The sequence below is a fragment of the Aspergillus foveolatus genome (assembly GCF_047715535.1).
Source record: "Aspergillus foveolatus strain CBS 279.81 unplaced genomic scaffold BDW70scaffold_17, whole genome shotgun sequence".
Lineage (NCBI taxonomy): Eukaryota > Fungi > Ascomycota > Eurotiomycetes > Eurotiales > Aspergillaceae > Aspergillus > Aspergillus foveolatus.
The window spans coordinates 259,658-270,411 of record NW_027396081.1 but is presented as its reverse complement, the minus strand read 5'-3'; the positions used below and the strand labels follow the sequence as shown (position 1 = coordinate 270,411).

The 10,754-nt window shown below is 51.7% G+C and overlaps 3 protein-coding genes across 3 annotated transcripts; 2 read left to right on the top strand and 1 right to left on the bottom strand.

Moving 5' to 3' along the window:
* Positions 1-1,814: 1,814 nt before the first annotated feature.
* BDW70DRAFT_158963 (uncharacterized protein) lies at positions 1,815-2,124 on the top strand (the record flags this gene model as incomplete). Its single annotated transcript, XM_073740623.1, has 2 exons — positions 1,815-1,912; positions 1,974-2,124. 2 exons carry the CDS (start codon positions 1,815-1,817, stop codon positions 2,122-2,124), a joined length of 249 nt encoding a protein of 82 aa, XP_073597107.1.
* Positions 2,125-2,728: 604 nt separating this feature from the next.
* Positions 2,729-4,824, top strand: BDW70DRAFT_134119 (putative acetamidase; the record flags this gene model as incomplete). Its single annotated transcript, XM_073736443.1, has 4 exons — positions 2,729-2,840; positions 2,909-3,312; positions 3,371-3,841; positions 3,886-4,824. Coding segments are annotated over exons 1-4 (1,736 nt in total), but the record flags the coding sequence as incomplete, so codon positions are not given.
* Positions 4,825-6,635: 1,811 nt separating this feature from the next.
* BDW70DRAFT_134118 (putative MFS transporter Fmp42) lies at positions 6,636-9,462 on the bottom strand. Its single transcript, XM_073736442.1, has 3 exons — positions 9,242-9,462; positions 8,770-9,191; positions 6,636-8,713 (listed from the first exon to the last, which is right to left on the bottom strand). The coding sequence occupies exons 2-3, from the start codon at positions 9,188-9,190 to the stop codon at positions 7,038-7,040; spliced, it is 2,097 nt and encodes a 698-aa protein (XP_073597105.1). The 5' UTR covers position 9,191; positions 9,242-9,462; the 3' UTR covers positions 6,636-7,037.
* Between the last annotated feature and the right edge of the window lie 1,292 nt (positions 9,463-10,754).

Genomic DNA, 10,754 nt, shown 5'->3' with positions numbered 1-10,754 from the left:
CCCACGAATTTGACGGTTCATCTTTTCTCGCGTCTGTGAGCGTCGTGCAGATACGAGTACGGTGCAGGTGTACACTACCCTACTTCGTACACTGCTGTGAAGGGTGCAGGAAATCGCAAGGGATTCGAGCTGCAAACAAGTCGCAGTCCGTTTAATACACCATTAAATCAACAAAATCAACAAAATCTACAATATGGTATGTATACTCCGTCCTGTTATCAAATCCATGGTTCTCGCGACGGGCCTCCACATGTCATTCCACGTCGGCTCTGCGAACATCTGGACCCGCGGCTGAACCAAGGTTGCTTGACCACGGTTACTCTTCCCCCCTGATACCCATACCCTTCAATAACTACCGATTCAATTCTAATCACTGCTTACTATGTGCCCAGACCGCGACCACAGCTAACATGAGACTCCCAGGCCCCAATTCCCCTTCCGTATCCAATTTCTCTCCCCTCGCTTATCTCCTCTCTCGTCTCCTCATCCTCATCCACTTCACACCGTCTCTCCCCGCGCCAATCGAATTCTGACACAAGCTGCAACTGCTCCGACTCTCTCTCCGGCGGCGCCATTGCCGGAATTGTCATCGGCTCGATCGCCGGTACGCTTTTGCTTATTTGGCTGTGGCGCTCATGCATGACGACCGAGGCGGTACACGAGGCCGAGAAGACCGGCGCGCCGCTTTATACCGCTCCAGCCGGGTACCCGACTAACGAGGCAACTGTGCACCATCGACGACGGAGACGCAGGAGCCCGGTCTATGCGGATGATCCGTATTCGCGGCGGAGTGCTAGTGGGAGTGTGAGGAGGCCGAGGAGGGTCTATGTTGCTTAGATGCAAAGCGAACCGAGCTTCTGCTTTCATTCTATGTGCAGCAGGCTGATCGCGAAGATGGAGGGCATTGAAGTGGCGGGTCTGGTCAGTCTTAAGAACTGGCTGGCTTCGCGATGTGTAAAGGATAACCCAAAGAAGGACTCCGGGTTTTTGTTCATGATGACGATTCACGCACGATGTTATGGCTGGTTATGGGACGAGAGATGTGTCTACTAATGCAGTATAATGATTGATGATTTATGATGGAATTGGATAAATACTACCTTCCATATTTTTGAGTTTGGGAAGAATGCCTGTATAGTGATGGTGAGCCTGCAAGAAGCCGCATCTTGGCATGCTTGGTTTCTGTTGATGACCACCCGGCCGCCACTGGAACGGAGAGAAGTATCATATCAGGTATATCAATGGTCAAGCAGAGTCAGGTAATAAGCAACCCATGCATTCCCAAGTCATAACTTCTCACTTCTAGTGAGGCACCGCCGAGACACACTGCAAGTGGCGTGCATTGCATTGCAGGAGTGGGTCATTGTAGGAATCTGAAACTGATTCCTCGCCTCACGGTCAGAGATACCTCTAGAATGTACACGCCACTGTGCCCTGATAGCTGGAATGTAGGGTGCATCTCGGACTCTGCAGGTCTATATATTAATGTCAGACCCCCATCGCGCGCGCGTCTTGCTCACCCGCATCTGACAGAGGCTGGGATAGACATGGGTGCGAGGTGCAGTTTGGTGACTTGCAGTTCGTTATTAAGCAACTACTGAATCGTGCCGACTGCACGCTCCTTCATCTAAATTGTTCTTTCTTCCCCAGACGCGACTCACCTCTCACCTCTGAGTTGGTTCTTACCCGGTACGAAGCGCTTCTTGAGTCTCTCACAGCATCTATACAACCCGCCGGCGCACCGCGTGATCCATATCGTCCATTCAACAAATTTTGACGGAACAAAGACGAATGACCGGCCACATACCTCCAGAATGGCTCTAGTCCGGGACCCTTTCTTCTGGCAGCGCTTCTCCCGGGCCGTCCATCTCGATGAGGAAATCCGATCTACAACCGAGGAGAAAGAGCAATCGTACGTCAGCCAACGCAAGATTTCAGTCCAGTCTATCGCGACTAATGTACTCATCATGCAGAGATAACTGGCTAGCAAGCCAACGACGGAAACGACGGAAGAGCGCGCTATGGGGGTGTATTATCTGCCTCGCTGTTGCAGTGTTTATTGCCGCTGTTGCGGTCGTTGTCTGGTGGTTTTGCAAGCATAACTGGTTGCAGGGGACGGTATAGGATGGATGGATAGACTTCGGTGGCCTGCAATTGCTCGGCAGGTCACGGTATGATAGCTCGATTGAGGATCAATGATGCGGTGATGCTATGCAGATGTCAAGGGACAAAGGATGGATGCCTGGAACCGAGCTGGTCTCGTACCTTGTATGGCGCGACGGGTCATGAATACCTGCCATTCATGTTATATAGATAGTTCAGAGTAGTAGACAGCTTCTCAGAATTGACAACTGAACATACTGCACAAGGCAGCTTGAAGCCAGAGTTGGAGACACAGCTACTGTACTCCAACCGATTATCGGGAAGTTATCTCTCCCGCGAGGACCTGCCGGATTGGGACCTGACGGTTTCCTTCGGTGTCCGAGCATCACATGACCTGGATAATGCTTGAAGGCCATAACAGAAATCTCTAAGATGTAACATCTATTCTCGGAGTCTTTCGAGACGCTTCCAGCATTCTAACAATTCATCTTCAACAGAAAAAATCATCGAATTCATTGGATTAACGTCAGTTCCCCGGATCCCTGCTGGTGGTGGACCCGGCCGAGGCGCTTATCTGCGGGTCTTATCGCTCCAACTGTCCCGTCTCCGCATCCCCTCCGCATCGATATAAAGGTCACCACCGCAGCATTGGCCGCCGCCTTTCAACATCACTCCTCGTTACACCGTCGGAGAACGATGCTTCCACCATTTGATTACTTCACCTATCGCCGTGTCCGGTAAGTTACATGGAGTCACGGGCACAAAATGGATGTCGTTTCTTGTGTTTAAATGCTGACCTACGTAGGACCATCAAGCGCCAGGAACGAGATGCGCGGTTCGCTTCTCTGCCTCCAGACTATCATGCGGCCTTTACATCAGCAGACAAAAAGATAGTCACGGAGCCAATTGAAGAGCTCGTACAAACGGTCCAGGATGGCACCCTCTCCCCAATCGATGTCCTCCGGACGTACGGCAAGGTTGCCGTTAAAGCACAAGAGAAGACGAACTGCATTACAGAACTTCTACTTCCCGAGGCGGAGACCTGGGCTCAAACTGAGGTCAACCTCAAGGGCCCGTTGGCTGGAGTGCCCGTCTCGTTGAAAGACTCGATCCAGGTCAAAGGGTTCGACATCTCACTCGGGTACTCCCGTCTGGCGGGGAAACCGTATGCAGAGGATGGCCCGCTGGTGAAACTGTTGAAAGATGCAGGTTTGTACTTTGGCCCTATATGTTTGGCCCTGTATGTTAAGCAGGCTGACCATTACAGGCGCGGTCCCGTATGCGAAGACGGCACTCCCCGTGACGCTTCTGTCGTTCGAATCGGCCAACGCGCTCTGGGGCCCCTGCCTTAACCCTCACGTACCCCAGTATTCTCCCGGCGGCTCAACAGGCGGAGAGGGTGCTCTGCTCGCTCTGGGTGGCCGCATCGGTATTGGCTCAGACGTCGCGGGTTCTGTCCGTGTTCCCGCTGCATGGAGCGGCATCTACTCTCTCCGTTGCAGTACCGGTCGCTGGCCAAAGAATGGTGTCAATACCAGCATGGCGGGGCAGGAGGGAGTGCCAAGTGTCTTCAGTCCAATGGCTCGTACGTTGAATGATTTGACGTACTTTACTCGATCAATCATCAGCATGAAGCCGTGGAAGTACGACTACACGGTGCATCCAATCACCTGGCGAAGTGAGGAAGAAAGCGAGGCAAAGAGCAAGAAACTGAGAGTCGGATTGATGGCAACTGACGGTATGTTCCAAGTCGCCTATAGTAGTATCATACTAATTGAGCAGGCGTCATTCCTCCCACTCCGGCTATTCGACGCGCTGTGACTACAACCGCGGCTGCCCTTTCTGCTGCAGGACACCAAGTCGTCGAGATCACACCCCCAGCAACTGCGGACCCGTTTACCGGCCTTCACCTTGCCTCGCAGCTCTTGAATTCAGACGGCTGCGAGACTTTCAACTCGCACTTTTACAGCTTCGAGCCGTCCGATCCGGGTGCTGCGCAACTGTCCCTGATTGCTAACCTGCCCCGGCCCCTGCGATACCTCTACTATTTCTATGTGCGGTATATCCGCCGCGACGAGAAATGGGCAGCCTTGATCCGGAGCTTCGGTTCCAAAAGCGCAGCCCAGCAATGGAAGCTCGTCGCAAAGCGCGAGGCTTTCCGGTCAACATGGCACGCTTGGTGGGACGCCGAGTCACAGCAGTACGACTTTATCCTGTGCCCGGTCAACGCGACTCCTGCGCTTCCACACAAAGCGATGAAGGACGCTGTCTCGTCCTGCGGATACACCTTTCTCTGGAACTTGCTCGACTACACCACCGGTGTGCTGCCGGTGTCGCACGTCGATCCGAAGAAGGATGCTCTGACGGCTCCGTATAAAACGGTTTTGAAGCAGCTGGGGGCAAACCATGCTCTCGCGCAGGGTGCCTGGAAGCACTACGATGCGTCTAAAATGGCAGGCCTGCCCACGGCTGTGCAGGTGGTCGGTAGGAGGTGGCAGGAAGAGAAGGTGCTCGGGTACATGGCGGCCGTTGAGGGCGCGTTGGAGAAGTTTTATGATCCGATTACTGGTGAGGGAGGCAAATACCCGTTAATCGACCTTGATTAATCATTTAATTCATCATGAAGCGTTCAATGAGAACAAATTTGTCTGGTTTTGAGCATTACAATTAAGATATCTTGATGGACGTTGCTGTCAAACATGCAGGAATCAATATAATAAAGCTCAACTACATTAAATAGATGATTGCAGTACTCTCTGAGCTCTGAGTGTAACACTGGCTTGGGTCTGATTCTGGGCCCTGGCCCTGATCTACAGGGTACTAACCTTATGGTAATATTATATAAATCCGTATTAATTATCGTATCGAAATTCAGACTCCTCAGGCCAGTACTGTATGGAGCTACCGCTGGCCCTGGTTTCCCCAGCTCCAGCTGTTTTCTTTCTAGCCTTTACTAAGATATGAGATTGCTACGCCCAAGATGCGCTTACCAGCTCCAGGGAGGAATTGAGAAGTCGAAACGACTGTGATACTTGCAGTTTTGGGATGGACGCATTCTAGGCTGTATTTAGACATGGTACGTCCCCACTTATCAGCAGCAGGAAATACGATAATCTGACAGACTGATGCCGGCCAGCTTCTGCACATAACTGAGCAACCGCTGGTCTCGACTCCCGGCTTCCCTTCACACTCTTCTCTCTTCTCTTCACTTTGTTCTCTGCTCATCTCACCTGGTCTTCAACCAAGCACAATGCTGTCCTCTGCACCTCAAATCCCAAGCTGATTGCCTATTCTTGGTTATTCAGTTCTTCGTCGATGTGCAAGAACCCGCCATGGCCCCAATCCCCGATTCTCAAGGCCACAAGAACGACACCATTCGCTTCATCAACGCGCGATGGAATCAGAGACAGAGCGACTGAGCATCAAACACATGGTACGCACCACTGATTTCAACCCAGACCAGGGACAGAGCCGCTGGTTCCGCTGTCGTTCCGGTCGACCGTCCGCTTGTCCCGTCCGTGGGACCTGGACACCGTTTTCGAGAACGACTCCGACGAGCCTCGCCTTCCTTCCGCTGATGCCTCATCGAGTTCATCGCCCGACGGACGAGAGAATTGTGGTCGATGTCATTCTGGGTATGATGAGGGTTGCGGGGCCAGACGGAGTCTTGCTTCTCGGGTTGAGTGGGCAGGTAGGTATGTTTGTGGGTACGGTAGGTAGATGGGCTTGATGCCGGCGCGACCTGAAAAGGAAGAAGAAAGGTGACCGGGATTTTTCAGAAAACGCTTCGATTCAAGAGAGGATTTGTCTTTTTCACCCAATTCTAGATAACGCATCGTCTCCCCCTGGAAGAAGAAACTATACGGAGTACATGAATATAAAAGTCTGGCCATTGTCTTGACGTTTAAAACAACGTCCATGTTGATACTTACAGTGACCAAAAACCAAGAAGTTAGCAAATAATGATAGGAAAGGGCTCCCTTGTGCCAGAGGTAGTTCAGACTGATGCGAGGCTCTAGTGAATAATACACTCTGTAGTTCTCTATGCAGGATTTCGAGCCCGCCTTTTGTAATACATGTAAAGTGATTGGTAGCATTGACGTGGGCTGGTGATTAGTTTTATTCTACTTGCCCAGTTAGTGAACCTTGCCAATTATTCAACATATGCGTGAGCTATAGCATTGAAACTGTGAGTTTCATACTGTACATCAGAGACGTGGAGCTCAAGTATCCGCCAAACCAAACCATACAGGAGAATATCAGTCGGAGGCTGACGTAGGATACATCGACTCTAATCGCGGACTTACAATTCACAGTCGGCAGAGACTACATACAGTGTCCAGATGCAGATACGGGTGTATCACCTGACAGGGTAAGTGATAAGGCAGGAATCGTAAAGGCGATTATACTTGCAATAGTATGTTATCCAGTCTCGAGAAGGACCAAAAAAAAAAAAAAAAAAGGAAAAAAAAAAAAAAAAAAAAAAAAAAAAAAAAAATGCTGTGCACCATGGCCATGGCCAGTAGCTACGTAAATGTTGAAGCTGCATTTTCATAGACCAAATTCTAGATTCCTAACACCGGTGTACAGAGGAGCGGGTGTAGCATAGCCACGTAATAGATAGCAAGGGCAAAAGGTCATAAAACAGGGATATTAATCGTCTAATTCATTAACAGATAGCGGTCGTTGCTCATTGTAGTTACTGATGATAATAGTGATCCGCGCCGGCTACAAGGCTGGCCGTGGTCTGAAGTATCGTGCGGTCACCCCTTTCTTCTGTCGATCAGTCAAAGGGGCCTCAATTCTCTGCCGTGCGACTCCATCGAGGAAGCAGCATCAGGGGGTCTTTACCATGATTCGGTCGTGAGAAGAACAGAAGTGATGAGAGCACAGAGTCAGGCCGGCGCATTGTTGCAGAACAGTACAGGGACGCGTCAAGGAGACCTCATGCTCCCATACGACGCAGATTGTGGCTGTGATCTAGGCACTGAACGTGGCGAAAGAAGGGGCTGCCGCTCCCGCTCCCAGTCTCGGGCCGCGACGCCGTCATAATTGTGGATTAAGGAGGCTACTTCCGGGTCCGCCCGCGTCTCAGACTCATTCGACGCAGACATAACAGCCGCTTTGCGCCCAACGAATAGCATGAGCGCGAAGCCGGCCACGGCCGTGAAGCAAGTAAGTATGAGGTTGACTGGGATTGGGTTGCGATTGAATACCGTGAATGTGAGGGCGTCCAGGCCAGCCTGCGCGAAGTTTCCCAGGCCCGCGACACAAATAATCAGCCCGTACACTTTTCCAAATGTGTGAAAACCAAAGACTTTGGCGGCGTAGTCCGACACTGCCGTATAGTAGAATGGGCGGTAGATGACGAAGAGGATAATATTGGCGTAGGCCGCTATGTAACTATTTGGGATACAACCTAGCGCGCCGATTACAGTTGCCGTTGCGGCCAGTACGAAAAGGACGAACGGAGTGCTAGCGTTGTCGAGGATGGTCCCAATGAACGGAACGGCGCAAAGACCGCCAAGTGGCAGCAGGAAGTCAAATAGTTCATTAATATGCCGCGCGTCCTCAGCCGAGCCGAATAAATATTCGTATTGCTGTCTGATGGATGCGACGAAGTAATTGATCCGGAGCATTTGCAAGACGGTAAAGACCGTGATGAGAATGAACCATGGGGAGCGGATTTGCTCAACGGCAGAGTAGCCATGCATTGCACCCCAGACGCCGCCACCCATGTGCTTGTTCGGAACATTTGGCCCAGGTCTGGCTTGGGCCGTATTGGCCTCGTTGATGTCTCTACCGTCGTTCAATGCTAGGCCAAGATCATTTATAGTAGATGCATTGGCTTCGTCGGCGAGAAGGTCCTGGATTTTGCTGACGATGCTCTGTCGATGCATCCGACGATCATTCCGCTGTCTCTCGCCTTCGTCGCGATCTAGAATTTGCTCGTCAACACGGTCCGTTACTTCGGCGATGATGTGATCTTCCGCTTGTTGAACGAGCTCTCCAGCCGTTTTGTATGACGTCTTTGGCATGACCGACAACTGCGCAATCATTATGAATATAGGAACTACAAGGTAAACCAAGAAGAACTTTTGAGTTGAGAAGAAGCCATTCGTCTTCTCATTTATGATCCGAAAAATAAGGAATAAGGCACTCGAGGCATCAAAAGCACCAGTCAAGGCAGAAAGGATCAGCCCGGACCTGGCCGGGAAGGTGTTCGAGAGCTGAAAGGATGAGATGAAAATGAACGGCCCTCCCAAAGCTAAGAGGAGGTAACCTGGAACGTAGGCGTCGAACGGGAGGCGCTCGGCAAGAGCAAGGAGGAGGGCTCCAGTCAAAAGAAGCGTGCTGCCAATAATTCCGCAGACTCTTGGGCCGTACGTGTCGAGAATAGTTCCCACCGGGAGCGCAGACACATTTGTCGCCACGGCCGCTATCGTGAACATCAGGTTGAGGCTGAGTTCCTGTCTGTAGCAAATATCCTCTCCTTCAAAGCAGAAATCATGGTAGACCCCTTCCCGGATGAATACCGGCTTGATCGCCGCAAATCCGAAGACTATTCCGGCGGCAAGGAAACAGTATAACACGGCAAAGGATACCTGGACTTTAGAAGAAAGTCAGCGAGTCATATCAATATTGATTGGCTGTCAATTGTCCCACCAACTCGCTTTGCCTTGCTAACTTCGAAAGCACCAGTGGTCTCTAAGGGCCCCCAGGTATCGAAGTGCGAATCCCCGGATTGTCGCGCGCGTCCTGCTTCAGCCGTTCGATCGGCCTGGCCTTGCCTCGAAACAATGGAGGACGCTTTCGAGAGAGCATTGGTGTCATCTTCCGCGCCGACGGCCTGAGTCCATCCCAAACCACCATACGGGTTGAAATTCAGGCGATGCCGAGAAGAAGGAATATCGGTGGCTGATGGAAACGAGGAGGCTACTGAGCTGTCCGGAATGTCGTGGTAGGACTCTTCGTCATCGTCATGGTGGACTGCTCTGCCAGGGCTCTGGTCGCGATCTTGATGACGACGAACTAAGGCTGGATTGTTTTCCCACGACTCCAAGTAGGAGACTCGAGGAAGTGACATCCTGCAATAATTAGCCAAATAGGCATAGTGACTGATACGAGGGCATAAAACCTTTTGAATAGAAACCCAGAGCTTTCGTCTGTGAGACGATGGGATGATAGTGATATAGAATGACGACCGCGAAGTTACGATTCGGTGTGGCGGGCGAGGTTCGGGGAATTACTCCAAAGACGAGTTCTGTAGGCAATGTGGCTAGATATAGTATACAGGATGTCAATTCACAGCGAGGGTGGCCGCACCAACGGGAAAGGCAGAGATATGACGAGAATGACGGTGACGATGGTGACGATGAGGCGAGAAACAGGGAAGAGCTCTGGTCAAGGTGCTTGTGACGGCGTCACCTGACTGAGCTCTCCCCGCATCTCCCTCCCCAGCTATCCAAGACTCAGCCTTGGAAGTTCCCAAGGTTCCCGCTTCAGCATCTGCATTGCTTCCAAGCTTCTGCTGGCTCCCGCCCGTCCCATTACCCAAATTTCGTTGCGAGGGACCTGCAGCTTGGGCCATCAAAGTTGTGACCAATCACCCATACCTCAAACTTGCGCCTTCGTGTGAAACTCGGACCTGCAGCCTTGTGCAACTTGCTGCTGGAGATTGCATCTTTCCCAAACTAGAGTGCGGTTCCGACCCGATTCTCGGTAGCAGCCTTGAAATTGTCCGCATGTCAATAATTCATTCTGGTGCCGTATCTTAACTACTCTGATTGCGCTCTCTGGACCCTAGGATTGGGGCCGCAGGACGGCGATAGCTCCATAAAGAGCTAGCCCCAATGATCGACAGCTTCAGCTCCTGACAGCTTTCGCATCGACCCTCCGCTCGTCCTTGAGAGCGAGGGCAGTCGAGCAGAGACGGGTGTCATCATACCATAGAAGGCAATAGGCCGATAGCTTCACGGACCACGAATACTTCTAGACTCCAGAATCTGCAACCTAGCGCCAGTCTAGACTGCAGACATACAGATTAAAGTGCGTCGCGAGCAGCTTTAGCTCAGACCACGCGCCCTTGGTTTGACTGGATCCAGCTAAGCAAGATGGTCAAACTTGACGGCAGACACTGCGCAACCATTCGGATCCTCCCAGCCGTCGTGATTAGACCTATTGCAGCTCACAGGGGCTCTCAACGTCTCCGGGGCTAAATGATGACTCCCAAATCCGTCACAAGTGGTCGGCTTTTCATTAAATAATCGCAGGGCTGATGCACAGGTCAAACTCAATTTGACAGCCGTCACCCCTGAATGGCCGAAAACTGCAGAGCAAAAGAAATTCCGGAATCAACATGCAGCGAAAGGCGCCGGGGCACTCCTGAATCTTGACGGGCCGAGACTGAGAGCTTCCAAAGCCTTGTGCAGGTTTCCATCTTTTGCAGCGAGGATTGCCTCGTTCGGGCAGTGATCAGACGCCAGAGGGTCAAAGTCGCTTACAGACCTTTGGTGCCCGCCCCCCCAAGGACAGTAATACGAGCAGCGAATCGAGGAAGCCAAGCTCGAGACAAAGTTGGCCGTTAGGGGTGGATATGCGGCTTCATTTCCCCTGCGAACATCTTCATTATTCCTCAGCACCTGCCATGT